General features: G+C 43.4%; 2 protein-coding genes across 3 annotated transcripts in view; one reads left to right on the forward strand and one right to left on the reverse strand.

The window, feature by feature from the left end:
- LOC132179349 (protein HIGH ARSENIC CONTENT 1, mitochondrial) overlaps nucleotides 1-10,084 on the forward strand; it is a 10,506-nt gene extending 422 nt beyond the window's left edge. Inside the window, exons 2-6 of the mRNA XM_059592052.1 lie at nucleotides 8,506-8,583; nucleotides 8,673-8,746; nucleotides 8,995-9,065; nucleotides 9,382-9,435; nucleotides 9,807-10,084. Of these exons, the coding sequence (XP_059448035.1) occupies nucleotides 8,506-8,583; nucleotides 8,673-8,746; nucleotides 8,995-9,065; nucleotides 9,382-9,435; nucleotides 9,807-9,923 (394 nt within the window). The 3' untranslated portion in view covers nucleotides 9,924-10,084. The remainder of the gene's footprint in view (nucleotides 1-8,505; nucleotides 8,584-8,672; nucleotides 8,747-8,994; nucleotides 9,066-9,381; nucleotides 9,436-9,806) is intronic.
- A 306-nt stretch (nucleotides 10,085-10,390) lies between these two features.
- LOC132179293 (squamosa promoter-binding-like protein 12) lies at nucleotides 10,391-17,125 on the reverse strand. 2 transcript variants are annotated; one of them, XR_009439904.1, is made up of 6 exons: nucleotides 16,968-17,125; nucleotides 14,464-15,214; nucleotides 14,093-14,229; nucleotides 12,070-12,333; nucleotides 10,767-11,155; nucleotides 10,391-10,669 (listed from the first exon to the last, which is right to left on the reverse strand). XR_009439904.1 is itself a non-coding variant. In XM_059591998.1 (5 exons), the coding sequence occupies exons 2-5, from the start codon at nucleotides 15,156-15,158 to the stop codon at nucleotides 10,839-10,841; spliced, it is 1,413 nt and encodes a 470-aa protein (XP_059447981.1). In that variant the 5' UTR covers nucleotides 15,159-15,214; nucleotides 16,968-17,125; the 3' UTR covers nucleotides 10,391-10,838. The 2 variants fall into 2 exon arrangements, 1 of the variants encoding a protein (XP_059447981.1); XM_059591998.1 differs by having other exon boundaries at nucleotides 10,391-11,155.
- Nucleotides 17,126-18,115: the final 990 nt, after the last annotated feature.

Consider the following 18,115-nt stretch of genomic DNA (forward strand, 5'->3'; position numbering starts at 1 on the left):
ATGAGGTGGTTGCTGCTTTGTCCAGAGTTGAGTCCAACTTCTTGGACAGAATCAAGGAGGCAGCAAAGACTGATAATGCTTATTTGAAGCTAGCAGAATCAGTCAAGCAAGGTATCGTTCGTCGGTATTGGCTGGAAGATGGCTTGTTGTATGCCAAAGGCCATCGATTATATGTCCCTGCTGGTGCCATACGACGTGAGCTATTGAAGGAGTCTCATGACTCCAAATGGGCTGGACATCCTGGGAGGGAAAGGATGTTTGCTCTTCTGTCCAGAGCTTATTACTGGCCTCGCCTAGGGGAAGAAGTGGAGCTGTATGTGAAGACTTGTCTGGTGTGCCAACAGGACAAGGGGGAGCAAAGGAGGGAAGCTGGCCTGCTGCAACCTCTCCCTGTTCCAGACAGGCCTTGGGCCTCAGTTTCCATGGATTTCGTTGGGGGTTTCCCTGCTGTGGAAGGGATGAATGCTGTGATGGTGGTTGTGGACAGATTCTCAAAGTATGCAGTCTTTATTGCAGTGCCAGCAAGCTGCCCTGCTGAGTTGGCTGCCAAGCTATTCTTTGCCCAAGTAGTGAAGATCTTTGGGCTGCCTGAAGACATTGTGAGTGATAGAGATCCCAGGTTTACTGGGCGGTTTTGGACTGCCTTGTTCAACATGATGGGGTCAGAATTGAAGTTCTCTACTGGCTATCACCCTCAAACAGATGGGCAGACAGAAAGGGTCAATGCTTTGCTTGAAGACTACTTGAGGCATTATGCTTCAACAAACCAGAAAAATTGGTTGGAATTGTTGGAAGTTGCCCAGTTTGCATACAACTTGAACAAGTCCTCTGCAACTGGGATGAGTCCATCTGAGCTGGTTTTTGGCCATCAACCCTTGGCCCCTCATGAAGTTGCAGCACAGAAAACAGGAGGAAGATGTCCTGCTGCCTTCAGATTTGTTAGAGAAAGGCAGGAGTTGCTGGAACATGCCAAGGACAGTTTGGCCAAAGCTCAGAAACGTATGAAGAAGTTTGCCGATGAGAAGCGGCGACACTTGGAGTTTTCTGTTGGGGACAAGGTGATGCTGAAGCTACCCCACAAAATTCTGAGGAAATTTCGAAGGGGAGTGATCCACAAGGGGCTGATGCCCAAGTATGATGGTCCCTTTGAAGTGGTAAAAAGAGTAGGCAATGTTGCCTATCGATTGAAGCTGCCTGAAAGATTGAAGGTGCATCCCACCTTCCATGTGAGTCTCCTCAAGCCATACCATGAAGATGTTGAGGAGCCAAGCCGTGGTAAACCAAGAAGAGCACCACCCAATGTTCAGAAGGAGTTTGAACAGAAAGTGGAGAAAATTTTGGACCACAAAAGGGAGGGCCAACACAAGAAGAATTGGAGAACATTTTATCTGGTTCAGTGGAGAGGCTCACCCATCTCAGAGGCAACATGGGAAAGGGACACCACCCTATGGCAGTTTGAGGACAAAGTCCTGGAGTATCTAGCCACCCAGTCGACGAAGGCGTCGACTTCATCTGGTGGGGGGGGTTTGTCACAGCCGTGACATGGCTGTCATGGTGGCAGCTTGGGTTTGCCAAACACCCTTGCTGACCACCATGCCCTGGCATGAGGGAGGCATGCTTTGGGCTAAGAGGAAGGTTGGATTTGTTCCAGCCCTGCTGATTGTTTGGTTGGGCGATGGCCCATGCATTGTCAAGGTGCTTGGGCATGCTACTGATGGCCCAAGAGCTGCTGTGGGGCGCATGGGTGCTGGGATGGCTTGTGTGAGTGGGCTGGGCGTGGCCCAGGCCCTTTGTATGCTTGTCTGTCTGACCATGGTGCTGCATGCTGCTGAGAGGGGCCACATGGCGCCCAAGATGTCCTTGAGAAATGCTGGAGAAGTGCCTGCAGGCAGTGGCCACGTGGTGGCACTGCCCTGTCCAAGTTATGGTGCTGTTTGACTAAGGCATGGTGTGGCTTGCTGCACCAGCCACATGGCGCCCCTGCCTTGCCTTGCTGGAGAGAACCTGCTATGCCATGGTTCAATGATGACCTTGCAGTGGAGCTGGGATGCTAGAACAAGCTTGAGTGTGGCAGTGGGCTTGTGTGGGGCGCTGGCCAAGCCCATTGCCTGATGATGGCCTGCTACAGTGGGCAGCATGGTGTTCTACCATGCTTGCAAGTGTGCCTGCAAGGGCTGCCTTGGGGCAGCAAGCAAAGCAAGGGCAGTGGGCGAATTCAAATGGACCAGGGAGCACGATCCAGGTGGCAAGTTGCTGCTGGAAGTGACCTTGTTGCACCATGCTGTGGGCTGCAGCCAGGTGGCAGCCCACAGCAGCAAAGCTCTCCCTCCTGGTGGCTATAAGAGGGCTGCTGGGGCTCTCATTCAAAGGAAGCTGGAAGCTACATTGTGAAGGAGTCTTGTGAGGGCGCTGCTGTGAGGAAACATGAGTGCATGTGATTTCCTATTGTAAGCCTTGGTGGCTGAGTTCATATTGTGGCTAAGGGTTCCATTGTGTTGTAAGGGCCCTGGTCATTGTCTTTGTACATTCGGTTTGGTTGAGTGTAAAAGTTGGGAGGTGTTGCTCCTGTAAAATTCTGTTGTGTGGTGATTACCCTTCCCTAACCTCTGTTGGTGTGTTGGCTGCCTTGGCACTGCTTGGTGCTTTGCTAAGGGCCATCACGTGGCTTGTTTGGTGCGAAAAATTTGCCCCGTGACAATTGGTATCAGAGCACGGTTGGGGTCATGGCAGGTGGCTCTACACAAGACTTGCGGGAAAGAGTAGCCAGGCTTGAAGCCTTGCTAGGTGTTCCTGCGGAGGAGTCCTCCTCCACTACTATTATGGAGCAGTTGGCTGCTGCTCAGAAGTCTATCTCAGACTTGCAGTCGTCCCTTGATGCCCATAGTGCAAATGCCTTGCAACGGTTGGAAGAAAGAGCTGAGGAGCAAGCTGACCTTGCAGCTCACCGGTTTGAAGGTATGGGTGAAGAGATCGAGTCCATGCAAGATGATATCAAAGGGTTTTCAGCCCGCTTTGATGCTGATTTAGACATTCTCAAAAGGGCTATTCGTGGCTTACCTACTGGTGGGGAGGCCACGGCCAAGCTGAAGGTTCCAGAACCTAAGCCCTTTGGGGGTGCTAGAAGTGCTAAGGAGTTGGAAAACTTCCTATGGGATATGGAGCAGTATTTTCGGGCTGCTCGTATTCCAGAAACAGAACGTGTCACCATCACCACCATGTATCTGGATGGCGATGCAAAGCTATGGTGGCGTACCAGGGAAGATGACGATTCTGGTAGGCCAAAGATCACCAACTGGGAAGCACTTCGAAAGGAGCTGAGAGATCAGTTTCTTCCTTGCAACACTGCATGGGTTGCAAGGGACTCCCTCAAGAAGTTGAAGCACACAACCTCAGTAAGGGAGTATGTGAAACAGTTTAGTTCTTTGATGCTGGATATCAGAGACATGTCGGAGGCCGACAAACTATACAATTTCACATCAGGATTACAAGTGTGGGCTCAACTTGAGCTAAGAAGGCAGGGGGTACGTGACCTCCCATCTGCCATGGCTGCTGCTGATGCCTTGGTTGATTTTCGACAGAGCAAAGAAGATGGGGAGAAACCTAAACCTAAGTCGAAAGACAAGGGTAAGAAGAAGATGGGCAATGAGAAGCCCAAGTTCAAGGGGAAAACCGAGAAGGGCAAGGGCAGGGTTGTTGACAAACCGCAGCCCAACAAGAACAATCTTGGTTGCTTCATATGCAATGGTCCCCATAGGGCAAGGGATTGCCCAAAGAAGGAGAAGCTGAATGCTCTAGTCACAGAGGAAGGTCCAGAAGCTGGGGGTGGGGAATTTCAAGCTCGAATGAACCCCCTCCAGATGCGGTTGAATGCTCTAAAGGCAGAACCATCTACTGTGCTAATGTATGTTCCTGTGGAGGCCAACTCCTCAAAGTCCATGGCCATGCTAGACACAGGGGCTACACACAACTTCGTGGCAGCACGCATGATAACTAGGTTGGGGCTAAAGCTGAGCAAGTGCCCAAGCAAGCTGAAGGCAGTGAACTCAGAAGCCCAGCCAGTGGTGGGTATTGCTCATGCAGTCTCCTTGAAGGTCGGAGAGTGGACAGGAGAGGTAAACTTTCTTGTGGTTCCCTTGGATGATTTTGATATTATTCTTGGAAATGAGTTCTTTGTGCTGGCTGAGGCAGCACCCATGCCCTTTTTGAGGGGAATGTTGATCATGGACAAGGCACACCCTTGCTATGTGAAGGCCATTAAGGAGGCACCACCTCCCCATGGCAGTAGTAAGGATGGTGCCCTCTCAGCCATGCAACTCAAACATGGCCTGAGAAGAGGAGATGTTACTTACTTGGCTGCTTTGAGAGAAGTCAAGGAGGAGTCGTGTGTGGATGCACCAGAACAGGTGCTGAGTTTGTTGGAAGAGTTTGAGGATGTCATGCCTCCTGAGTTGCCCAAAACTCTTCCTCCTAGACGAAATGTTGACCATAGAATTGAGTTGCTGCCTGGTTCAACACCACCTGCTCGTGCACCATACAGAATGTCGCCAAAAGAGTTGGCAGAATTGCAGAGGCAGCTTACTGAGTTGCTGGAAACAGGTTTCATCCAGCCCTCCAAAGCTCCCTATGGTGCCCCAGTGCTCTTCCAAAAGAAGAAGGATGGATCGCTTCGAATGTGTGTGGATTATAGGGCTTTGAACAAGGTTACAGTGAAGAACAAATACCCTGTGCCCCTTATCCAAGACCCCTTCGATCGATTGAGCAGGGCATCCTACTACACCAAGCTGGACTTGCGTTCTGGTTATTGGCAAGTGAGAATTGCAGAGGGGGATGAGCCCAAGACAACCTGTGTAACTCGGTATGGCTCTTTTGAATTTCTTGTGATGCCTTTTGGCCTCACCAATGCCCCTGCTACCTTTTGCAACCTTATGAATGATGTCTTTTATGATTACATAGATAAATTTGTGGTTGTCTATCTTGATGACATTGTGGTATACAGTGAGTCTTTTGTTAATCATTTAAGCCATCTAAGGTTGGTTCTAACTCGGTTGAGGGAGAACTCTCTTTATGTAAAGAAAGAGAAGTGTGAGTTTGCTCGCAGGGAGATTCTGTTCCTAGGCCACAAAATCAGTGCAGGGAAGATATTAATGGATGAAGGCAAGGTGAAGGCCATCCAAGACTGGTCACCACCCAAGACAATGTCGGGATTGCGCTCGTTCCTTGGGCTGGCCAACTATTACAGAAAGTTCATTGCTGCCTATTCAAAGAAGGCAGCTCCCCTCACTGACCTGCTGAAGAAAGATAGGCAGTGGCGTTGGACAGATCAATGCCAGGCCGCCTTCGACAAGTTGAAAGCTGCTGTTGCAAGTGAACCTGTCCTGCACCTGCCTGACTTTGAACTACCATTCGAAGTACACACTGATGCCTCAGATAGAGCCATTGGGGGTGTGTTGGTGCAAGAAGGGCATCCAGTTGCCTATGAGAGCAGAAAGTTGAAGGAGGCTGAGCAGAGGTATTCTGCCCATGAGAAAGAAATGCTGGCTGTTGTTCATTGTTTGCTAGTATGGAGAGTATACTTGCTGGGAACCAAGTTTGTGGTTCGCACCGACAATGCTGCCAACACCTTCTTTCAAACTCAAAAGAAGTTGTCAGCAAAACAGGCTCGATGGCAGGAGTTTTTACAAGAGTATGACTTTGTGTGGGTACACAAACCTGGCAAACACAACCAGGTTGCTGATGCATTGAACTGCAAGCATGCTGACGAGGTAGTTGCTGCTTTGTCCAGAGTTGAGTCCAACTTCTTGGACAGAATCAAGGAGGCAGCAAAGACTGATAATGGTTATCTGAAGCTAGCAGAATCAGTCAAGCAAGGTATCGTTCGTCGGTATTGGCTGGAAGATGGCTTGTTGTATGCCAAAGGCCATCGACGTGAGCTATTGAAGGAGACTCATGACTCCAAATGGGCTGGACATCCTGGGAGGGAAAGGATGTTTGCTCTTCTGTCCAGAGCTTATTATTGGCCTCGCCTGGGGGAAGAAGTGGAGCTGTATGTGAAGACTTGTCTGGTGTGCCAACAGGACAAGGGGGAGTAAAGGAGGGAAGCTGGCCTACTGCAACCTCTCCCTGTTCCAGACAGGCCTTGGGCCTCAGTTTCCATGGATTTCCTTGGGGGTTTCCCTGCTGTGGAAGGGATGAATGCTGTGATGGTGGTTGTGGACAGATTCTCAAAGTATGCAGTCTTTATTGCAGTGCCAGCAAGTTGCCCTGCTGAGTTGGCTGCCAAGCTATTCTTTGCCCAAGTAGTGAAGATCTTTGGGCTGCCTGAAGACATTGTGAGTGATAGAGATCCCAGGTTTACTGGGCGGTTTTGGACTGCCTTGTTCAACATGATGGGGTCAGAATTGAAGTTCTCTACTGGCTATCACCCTCAAACAGATGGGCAGACAGAAAGGGTCAATGCTTTGCTTGAAGACTACTTGAGGCATTATGCTTCAACAAACCAGAAAAATTGGTTGGAATTGTTGGACGTTGCCCAGTTTGCATACAACTTGAACAAGTCCTCTGCAACCGGGATGAGTCCATCTGAGCTGGTTTTTGGCCATCAACCCTTGGCCCCTCATGAAGTTGAGCACAAAAAACAGGAGGAAGATGTCCTGCTGCCTTCAGATTTGTTAGAGAAAGGCAAGAGTTGCTGGAACATGCCAAGGACAGTTTGGCCAAAGCTCAGAAACGTATGAAGAAGTTTGCCGATGAGAAGCGGCGACACTTGGAGTTTTCTGGTGGGGACAAGGTGATGCTGAAGCTACCCCACAAAATTCTGAGGAAATTTCGAAGGGGAGTGATACACAAGGGGCTGATGCCCAAGTATGATGGTCCCTTTGAGGTGGTAAAAAGAGTAGGCAATGTTGCCTATCGATTGAAGCTGCCTGAAAGATTGAAGGTGCATCCCACCTTCCATGTGAGTCTCCTCAAGCCATACCATGAAGATGTTGAGGAGCCAAGCCGTGGTAAACCAAGAAGAGCACCACCCAATGTTCAGAAGGAGTTTGAACAGAAAGTGGAGAAAATTTTGGACCACAAAAGGGAGGGCCAACACAAGAATAATTGGAGAACATTTTATCTGGTTCAGTGGAGAGGCTCACCCATCTCAGAGGCAACATGGGAAAGGGACACCACCCTATGGCAGTTTGAGGACAAAGTCCTAGAGTATCTAGCCACCCAGTCGACGAGGGCGTCGACTTCATCTGGTGGGGGTGGTTTGTCACAGCCGTGACATGGCTGTCATGGTGGCAGCTTGGGTTTGCCAAACACCCTTGCTGACCACCATGCCCTGGCATGAGGGAGGCATGCTTTGGGCTAAGATGAAGGTTGGATTTGTTCCAGCCCTGCTGATTGTTTGGTTGGGCGATGGCCCATGCATTGTCAAGGTGCTTGGGCATGCTACTGATGGCCCAAGAGCTGCTGTGGGGCGCATGGGTGCTGGGATGGCTTGTGTGAGTGGGCTGGGCGTGGCCCAGGCCCTTTGTATGCTTGTCTGTCTGACCATGGTGCTGTATGCTGCTGAGAGGGGCCACATGGCGCCCAAGATGTCCTTGAGAAATGCTGGAGAAGTGCCTGCAGGCAGTGGCCACGTGGTGGCACTGCCCTGTCCAAGTTATGGTGCTGTTTGACTAAGGCATGGTGTGGCTTGCTGCACCAGCCACATGGCGCCCCTGCCTTGCCTTGCTGGAGAGAACCTGCTATGCCATGGTTCAATGATGGCCTTGCAGTGGAGCTGGGATGCTAGAACAAGCTTGAGTGTGGCAGTGGGCTTGTGTGGGGCGCTGGCCAAGCCCCTTGCCTGATGATGGCCTGCTACAGTGGGCAGCATGGTGTTCTACCATGCTTGCAAGTGTGCCTGCAAGGGCTGCCTTGGGGCAGCAAGCAAAGCAAGGGCAGTGGGCGAATTCAAATGGACCAGGGAGCACGATCCAGGTGGCAGGTTGCTGCTGGAAGTGACCTTGTTGCACCATGCTGTGGGCTGCAGCCAGGTGGCAGCCCACAGCAGCAAAGCTCTCCCTCCTGGTGGCTATAAGAGGGCTGCTGGGGCTCTCATTCAAAAAGCTGGAAGCTACATTGTGAAGGAGTCTTGTGAGGGAGCTGCTGTGAGGAAACATGAGTGCATGTGATTTCCTATTGTAAGCCTTGGTGGGCTGAGTTCATATTGTGGCTAAGGGTTCCATTGTGTTGTAAGGGCCCTGGTCATTGTCTTTGTACATTCGGTTTGGTTGAGTGTAAAAGTTGGGAGGTGTTGCTCCTGTAAAATTCTGTTGTGTTGTGATTACCCTTCCCTAACCTCTGTTGGTGTGTTGGCTGCCTTGGCACTGCTTGGTGCTTTGCTAAGGGCCATCACGTGGCTTGTTTGGTGCGAAAAATTTGCCCCGTGACAGTAAGACTATCACTATCATCAATACTTGTTATTTCTTTGGTTGTGATTTGTGTTAAGACTTCTCTTGTTGCTCGTTGTAGACTTGGAGATGTTAATACCGTCGATGTGCATGCTACTAAAGATCTTATTGGCTTAGGTTACCGTTATGTAGATGTGAGGTGCGATCTTAAATATTAGTTTTTATCATTCTGTTGGGATTTTATGATACATAATAATGTGGTAAAATACATGAATTTATGTTTAATAGGTCGGCAGAGGAGTTCAACAAGAGCCACATCAATAACGCTTTAAATGTTCCTTACATGTTCATCACCCAAGAAGGTAATAGCAAATTTCTTGCTTATAATATTATCCACAATGTCCAATTTTATATATGAAAGTGGACATAACCACGCACCTTTGTTTCCATTATGACACCTTAAACCCGACTTAATCTGACCTATCGGCTCAATGGTTGGAAGTTTTTTTGACTTCTAATGCGGTCGAGCTGAAAGACAAAAATGAGTGTTCGAAACTTCACCAAATGTCTCTCATACGTTAATATTTCTTATATTTCTTGGTTTAAACAGGAAGAGTGAAAAACCATAACTTTCTCACACAAGTAGCTGCCATTTGCAAGAAGGAGGATCACTTAGTCGTGGTAAACCTATTACTCACATTTTCCATTATTTTCCAAGGGGTGGCATGTCGTACGATAATATATTGATATTTTGTATATGGCATGTCGTAAAACTATATGGTGTATAGTTTTGGTTCTTTGGAAACCTTTTTTAGAATACTAAAGATAGATATTAGGGAAAAGTAGAAGAAGATACACAATAAAAGTCATGGCTGAGGTTGGGAACCTAAACCAAAACTGCATATGCAAGTACAACACCTAATCGTACCACCTGCTGATGATTAGAAATAAAAGAAAGTTTGCTATTATTATTATTGTTTTTCTCAACATTTTGAAGGGTTGCAATAGCGGAGGCAGATCACTTCGTGCTTGTGTTGATCTTCTTAATGCAGTAAGTTTATTTCAAAAGTTTTTGGGGCATATATATATATATATATATATATATATATATATATTTGTTAATGTGTTTTGAGAGACGTTTTTTGTTTGAAAAATTATCATGATGTAAGATAAAGGTGCAAACAATTTTGGGTATCTTGTGTTTTGAGTTAAAACAAAATTTTTAACAAACATTATGGTTGTGTAACTAATACCTTCAACTTGTTCCATAAATGGTTAACCCTTACTTTGAAAGCCAAAATGGCCTCTTTTGGTAATGGTTAGACTTTTTTTTTAAAAAAAACAAGAACTAACATCCAAGTGTTGGTTGAAACTGCCAAGTCAATATTAAAGGATAAAAATATGGTCTATTGGTGGTGGCAGGGCTATGCACGTGTGACGAATATGGGAGGGGGTTACTCAGCATGGGTGGACAGTGGCCTTGCTGGTGGTGACAAACCGGCAGAGGAGCTAAAGCCTATTTGCAAGTTCCGCCCTTGAAATGCTTACTTGTATATCTTATTTGTATATTTAAGCCAAAGCTTTCGTGTGTTGTGCTTGCTGTGATTAAGATTTTTCGGATTTGAGCAAATGTGAAAGAATGTAAATAAAAATTTAAAGTTTCCGGAAGAGGAATGCTTGTATTATATGACAAGATTGGTTTCCCTGTCTCAGAGAAAGAGATCCCAAAAATTTCTTTTCTTTTTGCTTCTCTATGTAAAACATTGCTCTATAAAGTTGCTTTCGAGAATGAGGCTTATTTCCTCCTGATTCCTCTACAACAAACATGCATGTCAGTTTGTGAGTAATGTGTTTTAGAGTGCGTTTTTTTGTTTGAAAAAGTATTTTGATGTAATATAAAAGTGAAAACTGTTGTTTTTAGAAGCAAAAACAAAAGCTAGAAAACAACAGTTTAACATACGGAGCCTTGTAATGTTGGGTCCGCTGATAACACAGAAAGTACTTCAAATTTTACAAGCAATAGGGTTCCTTCCCTACTTTGAAATTTCCTTGAAGTAAACGGGTTAAGAGTGTTTGTATAAACTAATGGCCCTCTACTTGCAGTGTTTCTAGACACAAGAAAGATATTTTTAGCACAGAGCTAAATGTTAAGTCGTGCAATGTTCCCATACATATTTGGAATTCCTGTTAAGAGAACTTCGGATATGCGTCTAAAAAAGCAGAAAAAGAAAGGGAACTAACTTTTAGCCATGGAATTAACTTCCAGATGAGTCACATAGGCCTGTCTGCAAGCATGCATATACACACTCGTTAACCTATTAGGAATAACCAAACATCTGATAGAGGCACTGTAAACTAAAGAAAAACCAAAAGAGAACTCACCTGAATATATGTGAGGTAATTAGTCTAGAAACAGTTGGATGGGTATTGTGTTTGTCAATCCAATTGGTTGGATCAAAAGCCAAACTCGTATGGCGCTTTGAACAGCTGAAATTCTTGAAAATGGCTGCTGCCATTATTGGTTGAACTAAAGATATGAGACCGGGAATCAGTGGACTGCTGTAAGGTCCGCCATTGTTCTGATGAAGCATGTGGCAAGCCCTCGGTCATCACAGGCTGCGGCATACTAGAATGACTTGTATGGTTGGCGTGTGGGTGCGGAGCTGGTTTTGACTCACGTGAACCCCAAGAATCGGTTGACAGAAGAGAGAGAGCACGTCCAAAAACCTGTGTTGCATCCAGCTCGGTGGAGGTCATGGGTTCTTGTAAACCTGCAAAATGTAGCCGCCTACCATTTTAGGTGCACACCTTTAGACAAACATGAAAGGTTTAACACAAGAATTCCTGTCTCCATCCATTGGAAAAAGGCAACATTAGTCTCTGCAACAATTTTGGGACCTTTGTTTCAGTTAGCTTATATGCTCCAAATCTTTTCTAAAGAATTATCTAGAGTTTCTCAACAATACCAAAGTCTTTCGGGGTCACTCTTCTCAGAGGTGCCAGCATACTCCTTTAATTATGTCTAAATTATTTTAGACAACTCCTTAACAACCAGAAGCTCTATGTTTTTGCCACTGGATACTTTACAATATTCAGCACTTCCTCGTATGTAAATTATTTTCATAATACACCAGAATTGAGAAAATATGCCATCAGTTTATTGTACGGTTTTCTTTAAGATGGCTAAGGCTAGCCTTTCTTGTCAGTCACAAATTTGAAGATTACTTTCTTGAACAAAACCACCTACCATGTATTTATCAAATTTCTTCCCTCGAGTCTTACCAAAATGATTAATCAAATCTAGCAGGCACAATGGAGATTAGAACAGTAAGAACTCTTCCAATCTCCATTGTGCTCTGCTAGATTTGAGGAATTATGCTTCTTGCTTTTCAAATGCTTATCAAGACAAAGTTCCATAATGCCTAGATCTGGATGCGTTTCCAACAATCTCATTTATGCTAAAAACAAGATACTGAAGGCTATCTAATCATGTTGCATTTTTTTCCTAATGGCCATTGAAGCATGCATGATAGTTAGTTGTCTAATCAAGTGAGCAATCTCAAGTCTATATGACAACTAAGCCATTGGTTCAGTTCTGAAAATCCAAAACCATTTCACAAGTTAATCTAAAATTGAACGAATATTTTGTAAGGCTAAGTTCTCTGAGAGGAAGCAAAAAACAAACCTGGGTTGAGAACCTCAGATATGGTGCCCTTGGATGGCAAGAGCATAGTGGAATCATGACAGAGTGTCGTGATGACGCTTGGCATTTCATTGCTGGGCAAATGCAATGGCATATCAGTGTCTCTTGCTTTCACAGGCTTCAGAGGATGCTCTTTTGATTGGGTAAACTTACCGCTGCATATGTCCTCCCAAGTCAAATTAGCAGCAGCCCTTGAGTAAACAAGTGGCACTCTGTCAAAGACAAGGCTCATCTGTTGTTTCCCATCTGTAGAGAAAGTCACAAATTATGACAAACTCAATGGATGGGTTTTGGTTCAATAATAAAGCTAACTGCGTTATCATAAGTGGTTGTATTAATAATAGACCTTATTGTGCATGGCATTTATCATAATGTAACTCATACAACAGAATAGCAATTCTGCTATTAACTGGCTGTTAAGAATGCATAAACATAGATCTTACTTGAATTAAATGATAGAACAAAGACGATGAACACAGATTAAAGAAAACAATGACAATCAAAGTGATTGACTACCAAGAATCTTCTAAAACAGAGGAACAATATGTTTAACTAGTTAAGAACTAAAAGGTCAACACCAGCCTACCAGGCATCAACTACTCACTTCACAGCTTGAGTACAGCAGGTGCCCTAAACAATTCCTAGCTCTCCATTTACCTCAACTTCTGTTCGCAGCATTACAACATATATACCTACGGTTTTCTACCTTTAGTCTAACTTACTCCCTCTAAATTGAGATTACAGGTGTATCCTACACTTAAACAACATTAAACACAGATCTGTTCCACCAGTGCCCCTTTAAAGCATACAAGCCTTTCTTGACTGCCACTATACAAGTCTTATTACAAGAGAAGACCTTACTAATGACTGCCCTTCTTTTAAGGACCACAACTGCAATACTTTTCCAATCGTAACCAAAATCCCCTCCCCCGTATAGCAAATTCATTAAAAGCGCAAGGGGAGGAAAAAAACTTATCATAATATCAGAGAAGAACTATTTCAATGGTTCCACTGTTCTTCCGACCAGATTCTGCATTCCATGTTGAGATGAAGTATGGAGGATGCCAAAATGTCATTGTGCTATTATTGGGTGAGTTTGTTAAGGATAAGATTGCTCTAAGTAAATTGTGAATTTGCATTTGCAGTTTCTAAATTAAGAAATTTTAAATATCCAAGCTATTAGAAAAAAGGGAAAGACAACATTATTTGACTTTAGAGGAACTCCATAAATTAAGCTCTTTATTCCCCAGCTCCATATAAATCCAGCAATTTTTGCGACACCCTTGCCATTTCATCATTACATATATGACATATCCAAAAGGCACCACATTGCCACAAATTCACAAGTTGTTATTGTGACACTCCATAAAGTTAATCCCACATTGGGTGTGTGAATTATAAAGGTGTTCATGAGTGCTAAATCCCACATTAGTTCCTTATTGGGTAAGACTGGTTTTATATGTGATTCTAAAGAGCTCTAATTGTAATTTGACTAGTCTTATTGGAGTGATGCAGCAAATTTGACTAGCGTTTTTCTTAAATCATTACAAATGGTATCAAAACAACCTAATAGCACCATATGGCGCTTAGGCACTACATGACATGGGCTATGGCAAGGACATAGGGGATTTGAGTGGGGGAGATTGTGACATCTTAGAAATTTAATCCCACATTGAGTGAGTAGATTATAAAGGTGCTTATGAGTACTAAATCCCACATAAGCTCCTAACTAGGTGAGACTGAGTTTTATAGTAGAATATTTTATAAGATAGTAGAACCTTATATTTAGTAAAAGACATTTGAGTTGAGATGATTATATCACAAATTGTTACAGAAATCACCTTAATGCATAATTTATTGATTCAAGAAAGTGGATGGGGTATTAAAATTAATACCAATGTGTGTAACAGCATGTTTATATGAGAAACCAATCCAGGTAACTCTATACTAGGAAAAGAAAAGAAAAAAAAAAAAAATAGTTAGATACCAAGTTTAAATCTAGTACCATAAAGTGATGAAGGCAGCCTTGCTGAATTTAACCGGACTGCTTCTGGCTGTGGCTTGCGCCGCCTAGCGTTATGATCAGAAAGACGCCTGCGACAGCTTCGCTTCTTTTCATCAAACTCGGACAGACCATGGAACCTTCAGCATAGCAAATAATATGGTTACTAGTACCAAACTTATTCAGATGAGCTAAGACTTTAAACCAATTTTGATTGATTGATATATTAATCATGAAACATGAGAAGTTATTATTTTTCAAAATAACAACAGATCAAGAGTGACTATGAGAAGACAATAAAATAACAGTCTCTCAAATATTTGCTGGATTTTACTATGTTCCAATGTAACTACCATTTTATAAGAAACTTTTACCTGCTACATTGCTGACAAAACCGACGTTCCCGACCACCTACAATGACCTTTGGGGATTTGGAATGACTTTCACAAACTCTGTGTTTGCGATGGTAATCTTTTGCTGATGAGAGGTCAAGGTTACAGTCTTCAACTTGGCAGTGTGGTGGGTGTGTACCCTGATAACTGGACTTAAATTTCTTAGCTGCGGTGTTGGATGACATGGGAATCATAGATAAACTTGAGGACTCTGTATTGCCTCCTACACAAGCATCTTCAAAGTACATCTGCTTACCAAGCTTTAGACTGAGCAATGGCTCACCAGAACCAGATGAAGGCTCAAGTGTTGGAGAAGTTTCATTTGGTTCAACCTTGGCCAACTCTTTCTTACTGTTTAAACCATTTGGAAAACCTCCGAATGCCTCGAAAGTGAGTTTGGATGCCTTACTTTCACCTATTGATGAATTTACAGAAGCTGATTTTGAGCTTTTTGATAGAGAAGTATATCCCAGCTCAGGGTCAGACCCACCACTACCTCTACCACTCCCGGATGCATAAAAAGAAACAGAATTAATTCCTTGATCTCCTTCCATACCCCATTCTGTTGGTTGCAATTTAGAATTTTCAGTTGCTTTTGTATTGAACATGAATAGGTTCTCCCACTCCCACTGTGAGGCGGATTTCTCATTCCACTCCATTAGCAACAGGGAGCTCATAAATTTGTATCACACACCCGTCTCCAAAAGATGCATAAGCAACTGGTCACTGCACCCTGCAAGCATTACTCGGGGTTAAATTTGAGTTTGTTCAGATTCTATGGAAACAAACCAAAGCACCTTAAATTCACAGACGCGGTAGGAAGAGTACACTGTTAGGAGACACTAAAACGAAGCGGCAGCAGAATAAGCCAAATCAAAAGCTAGCTCATATCTATCAAGAACATCTGAGCATGCATTACCTTCAAAACTCACATAATGAAAGGACTAGGCCTCTCTTTTGTGCTTCGGATGGTGGTTATATCACAGGAAGCAAATCCGATTTCCCTTTCAGAAAACAATGTCAAAGTGCTCGTCTTGTTCCCTCCCTACGTACACAGCTCAAGATATATTCCAAAAAGAATTCCCATCTCTTTCACCATGACGAAGATAAACTAGCAGATCTCAGTTTGCCTCGCCTGCCCTATCCTATTAGCTAAGTCCACACGTTATCTGCTATCTTTCGTGTTCTAGAGATCCTAGCCATGACTTCTGAGTCAGGTACTCCAAAGAGCCCACCATTCAAAAAATAAAATCACCTTTTCCCCCAGTAAAGACGGTAAGCGTTCCCCGATTCCCTGCAACACTTACAGTAACTCACCTTCCTATGGTCAAATTCCTTTAAATTTCTACGGTTACTCACCCTCATGCAACACAGCCCTTCTCTCTCTCTCTCTCTCTCTCCAATAATTTATATGAAATGCGTAGCTTTTTACAAACACTGGGAAGCCGTGCTTAGCAAACCTTCACCTTTAGTAAATTCGCATTCAAACAAACAAAGAGCCTAGACCTCCAATAATTCACATTCAATGCCCTCTGGAAGTTTTAACTCACAAGGCAGTCATGAAATAAGACACACAACAACCCATCAACAAAATGTTAGAAACCTTAAAAGAGCAGACAAACCCAACAGATACCCGCAACTAAACCCACAATTCTCCACCTTTCTTATGTAACACATTGATGCCACCAACTTCACCCACCTAATCAAACACACCAAATACCTATCAACAAACTCAATTATATAGCAACCAAATGCAGAATTGAACACTGCTTTGATCAAGCTCCAATAACAAAAATATGATATCAATCCTATCATGCTTCCTATATTGCATTAAATTGAAAAACTAAAAAAAAAAAAAATGCATCGAAGACAAATAGGTAAACTAGCTTTTGGGCAAGAAGAGACCGCACAGTCTTTGATGCAAACTGTCAAAATTAATGAAAGCTCAGTATTAGGTAGGTGCTGGTCCCAGTCGCCTAGGGTTTTGTTGGTTTGGGAAAAGTCTTGGTCCCCTTTCCTGTAGTACCAGACTCCAACCACAAACGAAGCAAAACAAAAAACCAAAAAAGATTTCCCATCGACAAATTTTTTAGTCAGTAAAACGGCGTCGTACCGCTTTCTCTTGCAGCCACAACTTTCCCGAGAAAATAGAAATCCAGAAGAAAAGCAAACGCATCTTTTTCCATTTCCAAAGTTCAAACCAACACTAGAAATTTCAGAATACGCAAACAGATGTTTCTCCAAATTTAGAAAATATCGGCATCAACTCCACTCCTCCATTTTATCTTTACTATCACTCCTATTTTTCTTACCAAAACAAAAAGAACAAAAATATCTCTTTCTTTGTTTCAGATTGCAGAGAAAAAAAAAAAAATCGAAGAAAACCAAAAAGAGAAATTTCAGGGAAAATCTGGGAGAATTAGAGAGCTTTCTTTGGATTCAGAAATTAGAAAGTTGAAGAGCAAGATAGAATGCAGAGAGCTTACTCGGTAGCTCAGAACGATAATCAACGAGCTCGATTGGGAATTGGCGGAGCCTTTTGGATTCATACCATTCCGCTCCAAAACGACGTGTGCTCGCAACGTACTTCTTGCTCTCACACTAATCTTATGAAGCTAGCTCTCTCTCTCTATGCTATGCCTCAGGCCTGCCTGTTTTTTTTTTTTTTTTTTTTTGGCAGTAAAAGAAGGGAATCAAAAGCAAGGGAGAGGGCGAGTCGACTCAGCTCGGAGGTTGACCAGTCTCTTTTGGTCAACCCAGAGTAAACTCAAACCCAAACCCAAATTAAACTTCAGCATCACACAATTAGGGACTTATATGGCCGCAATTATGCCATAACAACTCCGCCTTCGGAGTTTATTAGTAATGTTATAAGGTGATTTTAAAAGTTACATCATATTTAAAAAGACTTGAAATTTATTTTAATAATTTTTATTATATTACTTGAAATTTATAATGTTCCACAAATAATACAATTAGCTAATCTTATATTTTATTAATTTATTATTATAAATAAGTGTTTGGAAATCTGAATTCGATTTGAGCAATTTGGGTAATTCATAGAGGCTAGAACGATGAGCTATGAGACTCACTTATCTCCAATAGTTTTACTTTTGCGGAATTGAAATTTGGACAACTAAGCTCTTTCCTAATCTATAGAGTTGCCCAATTCAGAGAGTTAATTGCAATCAATCTCCATCAAGCGTTTGGAGTTATTCACTTATTCTTATGGACAAGTTGGACAAGTTGACATTATGATACTAGAAAGGGGTCCAATTGTTGGGATAAATAATAAAAATAATAGGCATAAAATCAACATGGGATGTGATCGAAGGTATGGATTATTTTAATGGGAGGTGTGGCAATTTGTGCATAGATAAGTGGACAGTGAGAGGTGGGTCATTCACTTAAATCACTACCGGCGGATATATTAAAATAGAAGAAAGATGGATTTGTTAAAACTAATATTAAACAAGTAATTGTTTGGGGTGGATTGAGGTTGGCACCAGGTGGATTAGTCAGGTGAGTGAGAATTGTTAATTTGAGGTCCACGTGAGCACGTTTGCACATGTTATTAGTTATTACTGTCTGTGATCAAAGGTTAAAATGTGGAAGTTTGATACGGACACAATAT

This window comes from Corylus avellana, chromosome ca4, assembly GCF_901000735.1.
Source record: "Corylus avellana chromosome ca4, CavTom2PMs-1.0".
Taxonomy (NCBI): domain Eukaryota; kingdom Viridiplantae; phylum Streptophyta; class Magnoliopsida; order Fagales; family Betulaceae; genus Corylus; species Corylus avellana.